The following is a 17,641-nucleotide window of genomic DNA, read 5'->3' on the forward strand; positions in this document are numbered from 1 at the left end:
TCAATAATTGATTAATCATAATCGTTTCAGCCCTACCACTCACTCTAAATGGACCGAACAAGCTTTGTAACATTTGAACACAAGTGAACTCACTTTTGCTTTTGTTCTTTCCTGTGTTTGTTAGTGTAGTTGATTCATATTTAAAAGTAGAAGAACACGGCACTATAATAAGTTCAGCTTAGTCACGAATTGTCAGTCGTGACTGAAGTAAATGGTGTTTTGAACATGCGTCGTTTCTCTCAGGAGCGACCTTGTCCACATGACTGGATTGTTTCTGGCTGCTGCTGCTGTTCTCCAGATATTGTCCACTTGTTTAACACCATAGGTGACCCGTGTTGCCTGGAGACCACAGCACCCAGCAGTCCAGACGAGCACAGTTTAGTTTTATTGTGAGGAGCAGGATTCCTGAAGCCTACTGGGTAAACTTCAACCTACTCTGTGTATGATTTTCATGAATCCTGTATAATTGTTCCTTTCTTTGTGTTGCAGTATTAGCAGAGAGATCGAAAGGCACCCTAATCTCTCTTAAGGTCATGACAGCAATCATGATGCTATTCCCCTCTCCTCCCTCCCTCTTTAATTTAACGGCACAATTGGAAGTTGCAGAGTGGAGCGATGCCTCATCCACCTGGAATGCTATTGATTCTTAGTCACCAACAATTAAAAGATCCCATTTGTTCAACACACAGTTCTGCTTGTACAGGGTTTCGCCCAGAAAACATACTACTTCCTGTGGTGGGGGCATGATGAAGCAGTCACCCAGTGGTCCACCGTGTTGTTTAGTTAAAAAGTGTTTAAAGTTGACAGTTTGAAAATAATATTAGGTATTTATGTTTTACTGCTATTCACAGTACGTAGACACCAACTTTAAAGTCTTAGAAAAGGCAAACAAAAAGAAAATACAATTAAAATAAATGTAAATTTTTTGCATCCCAAAAACAACCAATGGCGGACTGTAGGTTGAGCTACATCACAATCACAGTGTATATCATGAGCTAAGCTCTGTCCTAACGTCTGAAGACTTCAATTTGTCGAGTTTGTGACCAAATCAATAGAAATATAGATTTGTTCATATTAAAATCTTATGAGTTTCTGGTATTGTTTCACCCCTCTTTCTCTTATTTGTCTTGATGATGTGACATTTCCTCTTCAAATTAAATTTGTCATTCTACACCATTTTTTAATTTCAAGCAGTTGTGTGAGGAATAATAGCAAAAGCTTCCTGCTCCCTTTTGGACATGTTATGTTGGCATTATTCTCTTTGTTGTTGTTAAGAGTATTTTGAGTGTTTTATATTGATTTGTTTATTCATTTTGTTGTTTATGTATGATTCTGTCTTTCTCATGTCAGAAATGATTAAAAATGTACAAAATCCAAAGCATTTTCTCTACCAACATTCCCCAGAATGCTCTGTGGTATTGGATCTGATTTTATTGAATATTCACACATATTATGCATTGCTATTGATCATATGTCTATCATGACATATATTTATTGATTCATTGACCAGCCCTGTGCTAGCATCTCTTCTTTGGATAATGGTGCGTTGTAAGAAAATCTTACATTTAGCTTTAAAACCAATTTAATGCTTTCATGTTTGGTTAGCGAAGCACTAATGAAGTGTTTAAGAAATTAGGTTTTTTTCTAAACACCTGCTTTTCTTAGCTCTACTTTTTATAACCTGTCAAACTAGTGCTGGGTAAAAAAAGAAGCTGTTTGGTGTTGCAGTTTTCTGAAGTAGCTGTGACCCTTATCAGACTTTGAGGAAGTCGTTAGGAGCTAAAATGTAACTCCTCATCAAAGACTTGGGTCCAGTTAAACTGCACGAAGATGAGGATTTAGTAAAATCATCTGCACTCTCTGTGTTTGGACCGTTCTCTGTGATTATGGCGTCTTTTCTGTCGTCTGACGTCTTCAAAGCTGCAGGATAAAATGAAGAGCTGCGGGGCCTGGAGGTGAGATCAGACTGGCGGTGTGTAGTTGCCAGTCTTCCTCCGCCTGCCTTCCAGGCAGTGATTAACACCATCAGGAAAGAGGAAGCGGGTGAGAAAATAGAGGGAGGGCGAGGCGAGCATTAGGCTGACTCTTAACGTCAGCGTGTTATTGCTCAGAGTGCTTTATTTGCTCTACATGCGTGATTTCCAGCCAGCCAGCCAGTTTTAATATCTGCTGTGTGGAAGATGCATTACCAAGACAAGCCACTTCACATGCTTGCCATTTATGTGAAATTGGATTATAAGCAAATAAATCACTACCTGTTGTATATTTATGTGCGTATATTTATTTACTGACATTCCATACTCTGTGTTCACACTTGACTCTACATGTTCTTGAAAAATTGTTTGGATTTTACTTTAAAGCTTTAAAGCTCTGAAGATGATGAAAAACCCATGTCAGTCTTAATGTTGGAAGTAAATATCTTCCTCCTGCTGGTCATTCCACAAAAGCCAAGACAGATTTCATACAATATCCCTTTTTTATTCCCATCCGTTTGCTGATTTTACTCATCTTTATCTCCATCCTGATGCCGCAGTCAGCCACCTGAATTTAACGCCGTCACCTTCAGACCTGTAAACGCTTGTACGTACCACCTCCATCCACTATTATAAGGTTGTAAACTGTGGGAGCCTACAGTGCTGTGGTCAGATGACATTCAATTCTGCTGTCATAAAAAATGAGAAATGATTTCTTACTCTGAGTTTGATGCATTTCGGTCATTCTTAACCCCCATTCTATCTACATCTCATAGTTTTAGTTGAAGAAATTTTTTCCATAAATTTAAAACAGGATGTTGCCACCGTATGTTTACCTACGGTCAAAATTTTACAGGATGAGGTGGAGAGTTAGCGACTGAACCAAAGTTCCTTTAGATCTAGAAAAATATCCAATCTGAAGTATTTTCTGATCTGGATGTATAAATATGTTGCTTCCACTCATTCTTGAGTTTCTGTTTCCTGATCTTGTTTTGCTGATATTTTTTGGGACTTTCATCATTCTGTGCCAATGAATACATTTGCAGTTGTAAAAAACTCAAAGTCTGGGACTTGAACGCAGTGTTGTGTTTTCTGAGTGCATGTGGTTCAGATGAAGAAAGTGTTTTATTTTTTTTCAGTGTCGGTGTGTGTTGCTGACAACAAATTAAAAAAAATAATTGCCTATCTATAAAATGAAAAGGCCTTGCTTTGATTGTTTTGGATTACCCAGAGACGTTATTTGGTTTTGACCATTTCATCTTTACTGTTGGGAGCTTTTTAATTGTTTTCTGACATTTTAAACCAGATAGGTTGTCTATAAATGATTAACAAGGAAAGAAAGACAGGATAATAAATAGTTATTGAATGGATTGAACCTCAAGTTATCTTAATTGGTTTAATACACTTCATACCACAGAAACTCTTGCACTTAAGTTTTTATTTGCATATTGCTCCATTACAACCACAGTTTTAAAATATATATTTATGACGTAATAAAATTAGGCATTTAAATAGACTATATAGAACTATGTTCCAGAGTCCACTAGAAAGCTTATTTGTGCAGAGCTGAAAATTTGTGATCATGCTCCACTAATCTGGAACCAACTTCCATAAAACTACAAATCAGGCGAAACACTGAGTTCCTTTTAAATCGAGGCTAAAAAGGCCATCTGTTCAGAGCTGCCTTCATTAATAATGAATTGAACATTGATAAATATTTGATGTATATTATGTGGTCAATGATTTTGCTGATGGCATTTGACAAGATGTAATGTTTATTGCTTGTTTCATAATTGTTTAATGCATTCTGTTTTATGGGATAAAGCACTTTGAAGTTATTTGTTGCTGGAATGTGCTTTAAATATAAACTAGGCTTGACTTAAGGTGAGGAGATGGCATAGAAACTAAACTCTGACACCAGTTCTATTGGGAGGAATGGGCCAAAATTCAAGCAAACTAATGCGAGAAGATGTGGAAGATACAGAAAATATTAAGGAAGTGTTTGTAAACTTGGTTTTGAAGACGGTAAAAAAAAAACACTTCAAATTATTTGAGTTTTATTCCCTTAAAAATTTAAATGCGTCACTGTAATGATTTAATTTCAAAATGTGCTTTAACAGTCATCCGTCTTTCTTCTTTTCTCGTTGTTTTAGATTTATGCCCAAGCATGTGCTTTGTATTTCCATAACTCCTTAAGTGTTTTCGTCTTTCTTTTTTTTTTCCCCTGCAGGGACATCATGATCACACATTTTGAACCGTCCATCTCTTATGAAGGCCTGTCTGGTGAAGTGAGAGACATGTGCTCAATGGACAATGACCAGCAGTTCACCATGAAGTGGATTGATGAGGAAGGTGTGTTTGTTTATCTCTGCAAAGTCAGCGTTTCTCTTTTTTCTTTTCTTTTTTTTCCTCAACAAAAACAACAGTGACATTGGGAGCAACAGAAACTCCTGGTGCTGTTGATCTGAAAGGAAAAGAAGTGCAGATGTTCGTCTAAAGCAGCGTTTCCCAACTCTAGTCCTCAAGGCACACTGTCCTGCATGTTTTAGGTATTTTCTTGCTTCAGACTAGCTGATTTCAATTGAGGACTGATTAATGGGCATTTGTTGAACTGCAATCAGTTGAATCACATTGAAGCAGGGAAAACTCTAAAACATGTAGAACAGTGTTCCTTGAGGACCAGGGTTGGGAAACACTGATCTAAAGGATGATGTTTACATAGTTGGTGGGTAAATTTGCCTACCACAGGCAGTGCCAAACCTTCCTATGAATACAAGTTTACATAAAGACATGCACATCCTTGTTGTCCTTCTCCTCTGAGCTCAGAGGTGTGCAGCTCTTGTATTTGGCCAGTAATGGCGTCATAGGAAAGATTGAGCCATCAAATCGTTGAGCCCTGGAGGAGGTCAGCCTGCCAAAACTCATTAGACTCAGACTAACTCCCACTTGTAATCTCCCACATATAATCAGTAGAGTCATTATGTGTGGGTAATAAACAATGCTTGGTGGTCCTTCCTAGGTAAACAGTGAAGAGGCTGTCTACACTATTTAATGAGGCTGCACAGTGTGAGGTTTTATCACTGTCATGATCAGGTGTATCTAAAATTATTCATTTAAACACAGAACACAACGAAAAACGGTCACATAGTACTAAATTAGAATATAATCACTTTATTATTTCAATGAAAAAATTTTATACTAAAGCTCAATTACAAGAAATACATTGTAGCTAATGGAGAAGAATATTGTACTACGTTCATATACTGCAGAGAATGGCCTCTATCATTCCTCCTGTCTTACTAAGATGCTTTTTTTTCTTTCCTCTTGTTCATGAGTGGAATAGCAAATAAATTTAGCCATTGCTAACTTTGTCCTGAATACACATTTTGAGTCTCTTCCAAACTCTTCAGTTTGCTTCGCTTAAAAATGACTTCAAAGTAACAGTGAGCCATTTTCCCACCACAGCTTTTCCCTGCACTCAACTTTCTACCAATATGCTCAGAACCGTTAAACAGCCACCTTTTTTATTTTTTTCAAAATCTTTCGTCTGATTTATATCACACTGTGTAATCAGTCTCCATGCTAGACAAGTTTATCTTATTGAATCAAAAACTAAAGTAACCTTTAAATTTTATGTAATCTATAGTTTAGGTTTTGTGATTCATGAAGTCAAAAAGAAAAACAAAAATCCACATTTTTTGGAGGAAAATTTAAATTGGAAATTCCCAAAACAGCCGAGTTTCTTTCTTAGTCATCTGTCCTACACATCTCACACAAACTTGGCGGCGTTGGATGCTGCCATGTACTTTCTCTTTCGTGTCACTTTAATTATTTTAACCACAGATGCTTTGCCGGGGAAAATGTGGTTTTCAAAAAAAACAAACTAGGTCATCTGTTGCCATTCACACACACAAGACTCTTAAATACTGATTACTTCTGCTTGATGGAGGAAAAAATATTTAAATGTAGTAATAATAAACAAATAGACGATAAAGTTTTTATTCAATTGTTCATTCTGGTAAATGACTAACAGCTACTGGATAGTAAAAAATTTAACCAGCTGCTTGTTGGAAGTTGGTCAGTTATTAACATACAGCAGAAGCAGTTTTTACAGTATGTGTCACAGTTTCTGTTCTTGAGCTAATTACATAAGTAGCAGCTTGTTGTCATGGCAGGCGCACCGAGACCAACAGGATCGGTAGCCACCGCGTCATCTGGCTCTTCCTGTTCAAGGAATGTCAGACGTCTGAATATCTGAGTGGCGTTTTCAATGTTTTTACCAGGTAGAGTGAAATTGAAACATCATGTACTGCAATCTGACACAAACATACTTGATTCAAAGTGTGTTTTATGTCAGGATATTCAAATGTTGCTGAAGCCTCCAGGTAATGTCAGCCCACAGCTTGAAGACACGCTGAGAAAATTCAGATTATTCCACTCCACAGTGAAAGTTTCTAGAGTACTCCAGTACAGTCTGAGATTTCTATTTGGTTTTCCAAATATCGCCAGAGAACACAGTTGTAATGCAGGTTAATTTTATTCTGCTGCTGCAGTGATTGTCGTTGCATGGGATGTGGGGACGAGTGTCATGACGGGGGGCCACGATATCCTTGAACAAACATCCCACTGTGCATCAGAGTGCTGTCATGATTAGTGGCATGGGGTGTGTTTAGTTCCTCAAAATGGAAAGTGTTTCCTAACATTCAAAGGTGTGACTTTAAATCTGGAGTCATAATTTGTGCACCTGTAGTTGGTGTGCTATGTTGACTGGCATGTAAATTTTATGAACCCACTGAGAGGCTGAGGTGTTTGACAGCTGAAAATATAAAGGATCAGCTAGAAAAAGTTAAAAAGTACAGCACCAAGAAACACTGCAGCAAAGTTTTTTTTGTTTTTGTTTTTTAGGAACAAAGCTGATTCTAAACCTGAGCAGGAAGAATAATAAAAAAAACATTACATCAGAGATGACAAAATACTGACTCACCAAACTGTGACAGTTAAGAATTAACAAACTGGAAGTCACTTTTTTTAGTTTCTTAGTCACTTTAGTTATTTACAGTGTATTTGAAGAGGTTGGGGAAAGAGGAGAGCCTTTATTATATTATCATTTGCAACGCTAGAAAGTTTTATTTGTGCAGTGCTAAAAAGACATCTTTATTTTTTTTTTTATAAATTCCAGTTAAATGTAAACAAAAGTTTGTATTGTCAAGATTATTTTGAGTGAAGTGTAATAAAAGATTATTAAAGTTTATATACAAAGAAAACTTAAAACTAAAGCAAACAAAAGAACCAGACTAAATTATATTTTTACATGTTCATTTTGACTGTTTGTTCAATGAGAGCATCAATAACTGAATACATTTTATTGAATGCAGTTACTGTGTGCTTTAAAATCAAACTTCTTTATGTGACGGATGCAATACAGAAGCTTGTTAAAAATGGGGAATGTTTATCAAGAGCATAAAAAATAAATAAGAAATGATCACTTTTGGTTTGTTTTTTATCGCTTTATCAAAACAGTAGCAGAAAATATCTGCAGGAGAAAAGTTTAACCCAGGTTAATGTCAACCTTTTCCTTTTGATCTCTACTTTAATTGATTACATGGTTGTTTAAATGGTAATAAACACACATCATTATGTGTGTTTAATAATGATGCGTCTCTGGTTTATCAGGTGACCCCTGCACCGTGTCGTCTCAGCTTGAATTGGAAGAAGCTCTTCGCCTCTATGAACTCAACAAAGACTCTGAGCTAACAATCCACAGTGAGTTTGTCATTATTTTTATTTAAACTGACATGGCTTATTCCCAGTATGACCTACACACAAAGATCCATTTGTGTCTGTAGATTTTTGTCTGTAAATATGTTTTACCCAAAACTTAAATCTATTGACAGTTTTACCTTCCCCTAGTTTAAATTACGTAAAGGAAATCTTTGTTACTGCATTTTGTTTTTTTTTAAAAAAGGAATTGAGTTATTTTCCTTTTTTAATGCTTTTTAATATTGTGTAAAAATACAAAAAAAGTTCAAGATGTTAAATGAAAATTTGCAGAATGTGCTATTTCTCAATAATCAATAAAATAATCAATTGAGAAAATAGTCATTGCTGTTGGTTTACAGAATACTGTATATTTATCTCCACATATAAAGCAGAAAAGTAACTCATCGATTTCCCTTTGATTTTTGCTGTTTTTACGTCTCTGCATGCCATCTTTAGGACTATTTTTGAACACAAACATCACCAACACGTACAGTTAATAGCCCAGTGACCTGTAAAGACAACATTACTTCCACTGTTGCTCATTTTAAAGCCTTGAAGCCAGTTTACTTTCCTACGTCTAAGCCAAACGTTATTGATTATTATTGTGCAGCCTCTTGGATCCTGAGTTGAGGGTTTTAGCTCAGATGCTGTTATGGGTTTGAGGGTTGATTGACAGGTTTCCTGTGTGTAAGCACGCTCTCTGGGGAAAACGGGGACAGGCTCTGTGCTTAATGTTATGTTTTAATTAGATCAGAGGCGCCGGGTCAAGAGTGCACTGGATGCCACATGCATAGAGGTGGAGGGGTTTTGAAGGTGAGAGGAGATGGGCTGGTTTCCCCTCGGGGGTTGCCAGATCTGCTTGTTAGCAAGCTTGTTGGCCGCGGCCCACGCCTCCCCCTTGACTCGCGCTGCTCCAGGTCGAGGTTGCTGTCTTTTTCCCTCTCATCGGCTACTGTGATCTTGTTTTTCCTCTCGCTTTCCTGGAAGTAACCAAAAAATGATTGTAAATGTTTTCACCAATTTCTCCAGTTAAAAGGCCTTTTCAACTGGTGGTAAATGCTAAGGAGATCACACTTCTCTTATTAATCAGCAAACATCTACAGAGCTCTTTACATTTATCACTGACTCATTCACTCCTTTTCAGTGCCGGGAGAAGATGAAAATATTATATTAGTGCTAAGCTAAGTTAAATTGATGTTTGCTTTTCTTCTTTTTCAGTATTCCCTTGTGTACCTGAGAAACCCGGTATGCCTTGTCCAGGAGAGGACAGTGAGTTGAACCTGTTTTTATATTTATTTTTTTCATTTTTAGACTTTTTTTAGACATGTTAAAAAATGTATAATTTTCCTGGGAAAAAAAATTAAATTTTAATCTTAATTTAAAATTTTAGTGCTGAGTTTAATTTACATCTGGTTGCATGGTCACTAAGAAACAAATCTAAAAAAGCGTTAAAATGGAATTTATCAAAACCTAAAAGATGCGCCAATAATCAACTCATAAATGAGGGTTCTGAACCAAACATGAAGCATTCAGTTTATGTTTAATTATCAAATGTGTAAATTTGACAAATTTGTAGGAAATTTTTAGCTTTTTTCTAACGTCAATATCATAAAACTTGGACAATTTTTTTGTATTCAAACTCTATAAAGTCTGTAAGAACTGCATGAAAATCTAGAAACCTGAATGTACTTAACACTGAATGTATGAGTCTTGGTTATTGCAAAACAAGATTACTACCTCAAAAGCAAGCTATATAAGTTGTAGCTAAACTATTAGCTGAATTGGCATTTTACTTTCTTACACTGAGACCAGTCTGGTTCTTTCCGTAGAGTCGATATATCGCCGCGGAGCTCGACGCTGGAGGAAGCTTTACTACGCCAGCGGCCACGCCTTTCAGGCCAAACGCTTCAACAGGGTGAGACAAGATGCTGGGATCAATCTAAGGGATTTATTTTGGTTTTGATTTGCATCATATTTGATACTATTTTTTGGTCTAAAAAGTATTTTGTGATGACGGTTTCCCTCTGTTGACCCTCCCATGCAGCGAGCTCACTGTGCCATCTGTACAGACCGAATCTGGGGTCTGGGACGACAAGGTTACAAATGTATCAACTGCAAACTGCTGGTGCACAAGAAGTGCCATAAACTGGTGACGGTGGAGTGCGGTCGACCGATGATTCAGGTGAGATCTGTCACAAATCATCACGATCACAACCTATCAGAACCTGCATAGCCCGACGATTCTTATTGGTGGAATTTGTCTAGGAACCAATTATGACCAGCCCGCAGTCAAGTCATCTAGACCCAGCCGAACAGCAAGGTAACACACTTTTATTTATATCTCCATTGCCGTTTTATATGTTGTCAAATTAAAACAGGGATTCATTGAAATACAGAAGGAAGTTAATTATCAAAAAGATTCTCCATCAATAATTTTATTCAAAAAGTGAACATTTATTTCTGATAATTCAGATTCTCATGGTTCATAGCTAATGAAAACCCAACATTCAGTTTTCATAAAAGCAAAATGTTGCACAGACCAATAAAAATAATTTTTAATATAGAAATGCTAAGACATGTTCTAGCCTAAACAATCATTTGTTTTCCAATGATTAAAGCAACAAAATTGCTTTAACCAATGCTTCAGAATACTGAATTCAACCATATCATTGGAAGGTTGAGTGGAAGGAAAAATTTTATTTAATTTAATTTTTTTAAAGGTTGCAGCAGGTTGTAAAAAAAAAAAAAAACATTTAAAAGTTCTGAGGATTTGAAGGAAGTCTCTCCAGTATCACCTCTGTTTCAAGCAGCCATTTTATTTGTTTTATCAGGTCCAAAGTCAATACAGATGAATATCGGAAAATGTTAGAGCTGTTCATGCGTCCTTCTACTGATAAGTTTTATGGAGAAGTTAATTTCCTGGCAGGACTTGGCTCAAGCAACAATAATACAGCCTTTAATCATGATAGTGCCACTGTGGTTGACTTGCTAGCAAACTGGTACGACCTAAATAAATCCTGCAGGGAATCAAAGAAAAGACAGATGAGGCCCGAGACTGACAGAGCCAATCAGCTGAAGGGTTGGTGTTAAAGAAACCTGCGTTCCCTGGACCCCTGGGCAAAATGTTTAGGTTTTTATTAGCTGTAAGCTGTGGCCACTAAAATAAACATTTGAGATAGATCACTGTGAATTCCTGAAATAACTTTGGATGGTGTTCTAATTTGAGATGCATCTGAAGTAGCAGTTTCTAAATTTGGCCTTTGCTGAGCTTCAGAAACACACAGCCAGTATGAGGGTTGGATGTCAAACCTTGAAAATCCAAAACACAAATATAAATTTTTTTCTTGTCTTTTTTTTTTAAATAAAAAAAATAAAACACAACAAACTCCTCCATGAATCAGCCTAGTAGTCAACCAGCTGCACCAAAATACATTAAGGATCTTTTGTTGTCGTATCAACCTTCCGGCCATCCAAGTCTTCTGATTCTGGTCTACTTTTCATCTCCAGAATCAGAACCAAACATAGAAAAGCACCATCCAGTTTTTATTTTCTTCTAATCTGGAACAAACTTCTAGAAAACTGCAAAACTGCTGAAACACTGACTTGCTTTAAATCCAGGCTAAAAACCCAGCTGATTATAGTTACTTTCAATTAATAACTGGAATATCATAAACCTTAGTTCCTATTCCAACTTTTTATTTTCCTTTCTTTTGCGACTGCATCAGTTTTCTGTTGGTTTTCAGTATGAAAAACATTTTGTTATACTTCTGTTTACTTTTTAACTTATTTAGAGTTCACTTGATGGCCTGGAAAAAGATCTTTGATTAGGAGCTAAAATAATCAAAGCTTAAAATGAATAAACTCATAGTTTATTTTTTGATGTAAGGATTTTATTTAAGAATAATTTTATTAATTCTCAATTTAATGGGGTTAAAATTGAATAAGAAGAATTTAGAAGAGTACAATAAACAACTGTGACTTCGTAACTAGATTTAAAACACCTTTATTAGCTGATTTGTTTTATTTTGAAGCTTATAAACCAGATGGAAGTGAGAGTTAACTGAAGTGAGACATTTTGGGATTTTAGTTACTAATGATAGTGAAGCAGCTGGACCTCCTGCTGCGGATACCGACAGGCCACCTGGGTGTGTTGTGGAGCACAGATGTAAAAACCTTGGAATGTATCATAAACAAAGAAGGTCTTGTGTTTTATTAAAAAATAAAAAGAAAAAAGTACCAGAACAGATTCTTTTTCTCGTTTTAACCCAGCAGTGAGAGATTACCCAGGCACTGCAGCGAGCTGTGAACAAAACGTGTGACTGTCTCTCACCTATTTTCACTCCTTCTCTCTTTTCTCCTACTTGTTTTTCACCCTTCCTGCCACCCCCTCTCCTTATGTATGTCTGTCACTCTGTCTGCCACTTTTTCCGCTTGTGTTTTCCTCACTTTCTTCTTTCTCAGGCCCTCAGACTAAAGACTCCAGTCGAAGCTTGGATTACGATGGAGAGGAGAAATTGGTGAGGGAGAAATCTTTTGATTGTCACTGACATGACAACTTGTCATCTTGATGTTCTTTGGGGATTTAAATTGTTAGCAAGAGATGAAAAAAATAGAATAATCAGAAATAAAGATGAGGTTATAATCTCCTTGTTAACGCGTTTTGTTTACCTGCTGCTTTTCTATGATACAGCGTGCAGACGTAGGTGCCCTTGCACTGCTATTGATTTCCTTTGGTGGAGCTAATTAAGTAACCTTTTATCACAGCTCTCAACAGCGGCTGATTAATGGCTTGGGATGGAGTTCGGGGTTACTATAGTTTGGAAGATGGGTAAAGAATAAATTAAATTAGGTGGGTTTTTTTTATGGAGATTAGAGATATTGTCGGCAGTTTTCAAGTGAAGGCAGGAGGTTGAAATAGTTTACTACTAAGATGATTACGGAGAGGAGTGAGGAAATGGTGAAGGTGGGAGCCATGTTTACTGTGAAATATGACTGTAATACAAGTGCCTAACCGAATGCAAACTACATGTTGGTTTTTAATAGGCACATGGAAATCATTACTAAGATTTATTCTCAAAAAGTTGCTCTGGGAGCCGCTACAATCTCATTTGCAAAGTTACCCAAAGGAAATCATCTTCCTGTCCAAACCAGATCATCAGCTCTGTCGATAGTTCACAGATGAAATTAGATTGAGAAAAGTAGCTGGATCGAAATTATTCATTTCTGATTGTCTCAGTTGACTTTGTAATCATCATATTAGGTTGTTTACTGTTTTGAATGATGTAATTTGCTTGTTGATTTTCTTTTTTTTTTGTTTTAACCTCCCCTCTCTTCTCTTACCTCCTTCCCCCCTTAAGGCACGCAGCAGTAGAGACACAGGGAAGTCTCCCACCAGCCTGGGCCTGGCGGACTTCGACCTGCTGCGTGTGATCGGCAGAGGCAGCTACGCCAAGGTGCTGCTGGTGCAGCTAAAGAAGACGGAGCGCATCTATGCCATGAAGGTCGTCAAGAAGGAGCTCGTCAACGACGACGAGGTATCTGAACCAACTTAGAGACTTGTTCTATTTAAAAAGACATTTATGGGAGATTTACACTAATTAGTATTTAGTAGATGTTTTTTAAAATGATGTTAAAAATGAGATGCAGCAAAACTCCACCCACTGCAGAGAAGAGAACTCAGTAAACATGCATGAAATGATTCCTTAGCAGGCTTATAGCCGTGGCTCTGTCTAAAGTGTTTGAACCCCTGCAGATTTCTTCTGGTTTTGTTCAGATCATGAAGCATCTTTCAAATAAAGACTGTTTTTATTGTGGAGGGAAAAAGCAACCACCCATTTTATATCCTGAATTAAATGTGATTTAATTTAATTTAGTTTCACTAGCCACACCTGAGCATGATTAAATCCAAACATGTAGAGTTAAGAAATCTAATTAAAATGTTCCCCAATATAAAAGGACTGAAAAGCTATGATAAACAAATTGTTTTATTTTCCAAATTCAGTTTTAAGAGGAGTTTTTTTCCCTTTCTAGCCATATTGACCCAATTCATCACAAATATAACAAAGTGTTGTGATTCAGTAGAACATTAAGTGGATCCATTCAAGGCATTTAAATGTATTTTGCCGCCATTTTGAAAAATAAAGAAAAAACCAAAACAAATCATAGTCATGTTTTTCACATTTGAAACAAGAAAATCTCCCTTTTAGAAATGCTTTAGAGTTGAAGGCCTGGGTTTGCCAGAGGAATATCTGAACTGACACAAAGAGCAACAAAATCTTTAATAAAATCTCACCTTGCTTACTCTGATTTACGGAAGTCAGAGTAAGCGACTTTAGTGTTGCTCATTTGCAGTTTGTTTAGAACTTTGATAAACCATCACAAGACAGATCTGGAGGGAGAAATTATGCATTTTGGATCTCAAAACAAAAAATGTAAATGTTTTTTCTTGTTAACAGTGCAGGTTTTTTCCATTTACAGCCTTTATATACAATTATCTGATAGAAAATGAGCCATTACTCATTGCATAACAAACATCCATCTCATTCATTCATCTTCAACATCTTATCTGTAACACTTAGTTGATGTGACAGACTTCTTGAAAGCCATCAGTCTTTCTAAGAAGGTGTAGATAAACCATCATGTCATCAGAAATTGATCTGTCGACACATGTAGCATCACAGCCGGCGGCAACAGGAGTAGTTAGCCTTGATTAGACGCACTTAGCATGATTGACAAATTGACAAGCGCCTCTCGATCAATGCTGAAGTGTTCAGCTGTCCCTGCGCTGTCAGCGTGAGCAGCATCCGTGTCCAGATGTATTATCTTCCAAACATCGATGGAGTCCTCCTGTTGCCTTTCTTAGCTCAGGCTTTTTTGTCCCACAGCTGGCCACCGTCCATACAACCCAACCTGAAGCTTTGTAGCACGGTCGATGGGACTATCTGCTTATTCAGCTTTTATTAACTCAAGGATACTATGTCACAATGATCTGGGATTGACATTTGGGTGTGTCTTTGTGTGTTTCTCTTCCAGGACATCGATTGGGTCCAAACAGAAAAGCATGTCTTTGAGCAGGCCTCTAATCATCCATTCCTGGTCGGACTCCACTCCTGTTTCCAAACAGATAGCAGGTGAGATGCGAGCGTCATCGTTGACCCTTAGGACAGGCTGCATTGGGTGGGAAAAACTTTCATTTCTCAATCAACTTAATATTTACATGACGTTTTGCGTGATTTAGGGCAGGGATGTCAAACTTGTTTTTGTTTTGAGCCAAATCAAGATCATACATGCTCTGAAAGGGCCGGTTGTCCCAGAATGTATTGATAAAATCCGTTCACAAACTGTTAACATATTAATAAGTTCCTAAAATTGAATATCGAACATCTTTTCAGCCCCTCTGAAATTTCATGATTTTTGTGATTTCTTTTTTTTTCTTTTTTTGTGGTACTAATTTGGAAATATTTGTGCTTATTTATGCTGGTAAATGTGACTTTATATTACTCGCTGTATAGATTATGGACTATAATCTTACATCAATTAAGGTGCAAATAATAAAGTTTTTGACATCTTTGAGAAAAATCTGCAACAAACTCTTAATTATTTCTTTGCTTAGAAAAGTGATTACATTTTTTGGGGGTAATGTAATAAAATATAAGCATAGGGATCTCCAACTCCAGTATGTGTGAGAAAAAACGACAAAAGAGGTTTTTTTAAGAAATCAAGTGAGCTGTAAATAGCTAAACTATCGGGGACAATAAGGATTAAAACAGCTTTAAATTTGTTGACGATTTTTTGCAAAACATCTCCATTCAATCTAACTTTTCCCCATGAAGAACAGAAAACATTTCAGCCTCCTTATGTGCAAAGGTTTTAGAAAATTGCCTAGAAAATAACTGCGTCTTTGGTAGCAGCGAAAGGACTCGCAGAGGCTGAAAACAACATGCACACCACACTTTGTAGATTTCTGTTAGCAAACAGATTGAAAACCATGTGGCTTTTGCTCATCCACTTACCCTGTGTAGTACCTTGTTGGTATATCACATGAAATACCAAATTAATAAACATAAGGATAACCTTGTAAGGTTTAAGAAAAAGAGAAAATGTTGTGGTTAGATATAAAACATTTTTCAAGTTTGAAACAGTCATACAGAGAAACCATTCAGTCATTACAGAATTTACCCATGTGAGTATTTGAATCTGTGAAGTCACAGTTCAAGTTGTGGGAGATTCCCATCATGAAAAGTATTCAAAAATACCACTCAATGTTTAAAACTTAAAATAGCAGAGGAAAGTTGTATGGACTGTTTGTGTTGTCCTGAGTTTTGTGCTGCTTGCCAGTCACCAGAAAAGCAATTTAACAATAAAAATGCATTTTCTCCTCAGACTCTTCTTTGTTATCGAATATGTAAACGGAGGCGACCTCATGTTCCACATGCAAAGACAAAGAAAACTCCCAGAAGAACATGCCAGGTATAAACCCAATCCGTTCCTCCGGTTTGTTTAAAAAAAACATGATCCTGATGATTGCTCTTGTTATTTCAGATTCTATTCTGCAGAGATCAGTCTGGCGCTCAACTACCTCCACGAGCGGGGAATCATCTACAGAGACCTGAAGCTTGATAATGTTCTGCTGGACTCCGAGGGACACATCAAGCTGACAGATTACGGCATGTGCAAGGTGTTTGTTTTACCGTTAACGCACAAACTAATGATGCCGCAGTGCACTTTGGATAAAAGCACCTGCAGAGCTCCAGAAGTGTCGGCTTACTGATTTCAGCGCGCTGATCTTTCTGTTTTTGCAGGAGGGTTTGAGACCAGGCGATACAACAAGCACTTTCTGTGGCACCCCTAATTACATCGCTCCTGAAATACTCAGAGGAGAGGATTATGGTGAGAATTACAACGGGGAGGCACTTACCAGAAACGCTATCCGATGATTACCTATGAAAAGTTACAGAGGAGTTATGATTCGATATCTGAAATGATGCTTTCAGTTGTAATGGCAGCTGCAGAAGCAGAGCTGCATGTTTATCTGGACAAGATGAAGGCAGATGAAATGTAGTTTATGTCAGGAAAAAAACAGAACCTAGAAAATAAATGAATACTAAAGTAGACAAACTTAATTGGGAAAGTTTTAAACTTGCTCAAAGGTGCATGAGCTTTGGAAAACAGTGTGGTGAAAGGCCAGCCTGATGACTCAAGTCTACCGAGACGCGTTGACAGCAAAGGTTGCCTTTAGTTCCAGCTGCTCAGATAAGTGTCACTTTGTTCTACTGAGATCCTCGTCTGTAATTATCAACACGCAAAACAATGAAATAAAAATAGGAAAAATCCCTGGTAACCAAAGTGGTATCATAGCGACAAGTCTTCCTAGTTTAAAAAAAAAAAATGTACTACTCAGATTTTCAGTATGTCACAGAAACCATTATTTACATTAAAATGAATGATTTCTTATTGTTTTTCACTAAGTTGTGTGTTGCTGTGGTTCAGCCGAACGCTCTGCTTGGTGGCAGCCACGCGTTTCAAGCCAAGCTGAGTCTCAGGGTCTGACTTTGCTTTAAGGAAAATACAGTAATTTGACTTGACATTGTTTAGTTTCAACATGAGAATCCTGTTTGAAAGACTGACACAACGGCTCACAGTTACCCAAGCCATCGCTAACTGTTGGCGTTGATTTGAAAGGGAAGTTTGACCCCAAATCAAGAAATCTTTTCACAATAGAGGAAAATAAAAAACTTTTCACTCATTTCACTTTATACTACTCTTGGAGCAACCATTAGTAAAATACAGAACTATGAAGGTTTATTCTTTTTGTAAAGCTTTTTTTTTTTACTTTAATAGTATGATTTATTAATAGATGGGAAAGAGGAATGTAATAGAGCTGAACACCGTGTTGAAAATTAATTATT

The 17,641-nt window shown here is 37.0% G+C and overlaps 1 protein-coding gene across 1 annotated transcript in view; it reads left to right on the forward strand.

The window, feature by feature from the left end:
• prkci (protein kinase C, iota) overlaps nt 1–17,641 on the forward strand; it is a 34,605-nt gene that overhangs the window by 6,714 nt on the left and 10,250 nt on the right. The window contains exons 2-13 of the mRNA XM_055058407.1: nt 4,204–4,325; nt 7,647–7,736; nt 8,952–9,002; nt 9,563–9,648; nt 9,778–9,915; nt 9,999–10,053; nt 12,195–12,250; nt 13,091–13,267; nt 14,766–14,863; nt 16,116–16,202; nt 16,275–16,410; nt 16,535–16,622. Of these exons, the coding sequence (XP_054914382.1) occupies nt 4,204–4,325; nt 7,647–7,736; nt 8,952–9,002; nt 9,563–9,648; nt 9,778–9,915; nt 9,999–10,053; nt 12,195–12,250; nt 13,091–13,267; nt 14,766–14,863; nt 16,116–16,202; nt 16,275–16,410; nt 16,535–16,622 (1,184 nt within the window). The remainder of the gene's footprint in view (nt 1–4,203; nt 4,326–7,646; nt 7,737–8,951; nt 9,003–9,562; nt 9,649–9,777; nt 9,916–9,998; nt 10,054–12,194; nt 12,251–13,090; nt 13,268–14,765; nt 14,864–16,115; nt 16,203–16,274; nt 16,411–16,534; nt 16,623–17,641) is intronic.

The sequence above is a fragment of the Poeciliopsis prolifica genome, unplaced genomic scaffold (genome assembly GCF_027474105.1).
Source record: "Poeciliopsis prolifica strain line A6 unplaced genomic scaffold, Auburn_PproV2 SCAFFOLD050, whole genome shotgun sequence".
NCBI lineage: Eukaryota > Metazoa > Chordata > Actinopteri > Cyprinodontiformes > Poeciliidae > Poeciliopsis > Poeciliopsis prolifica.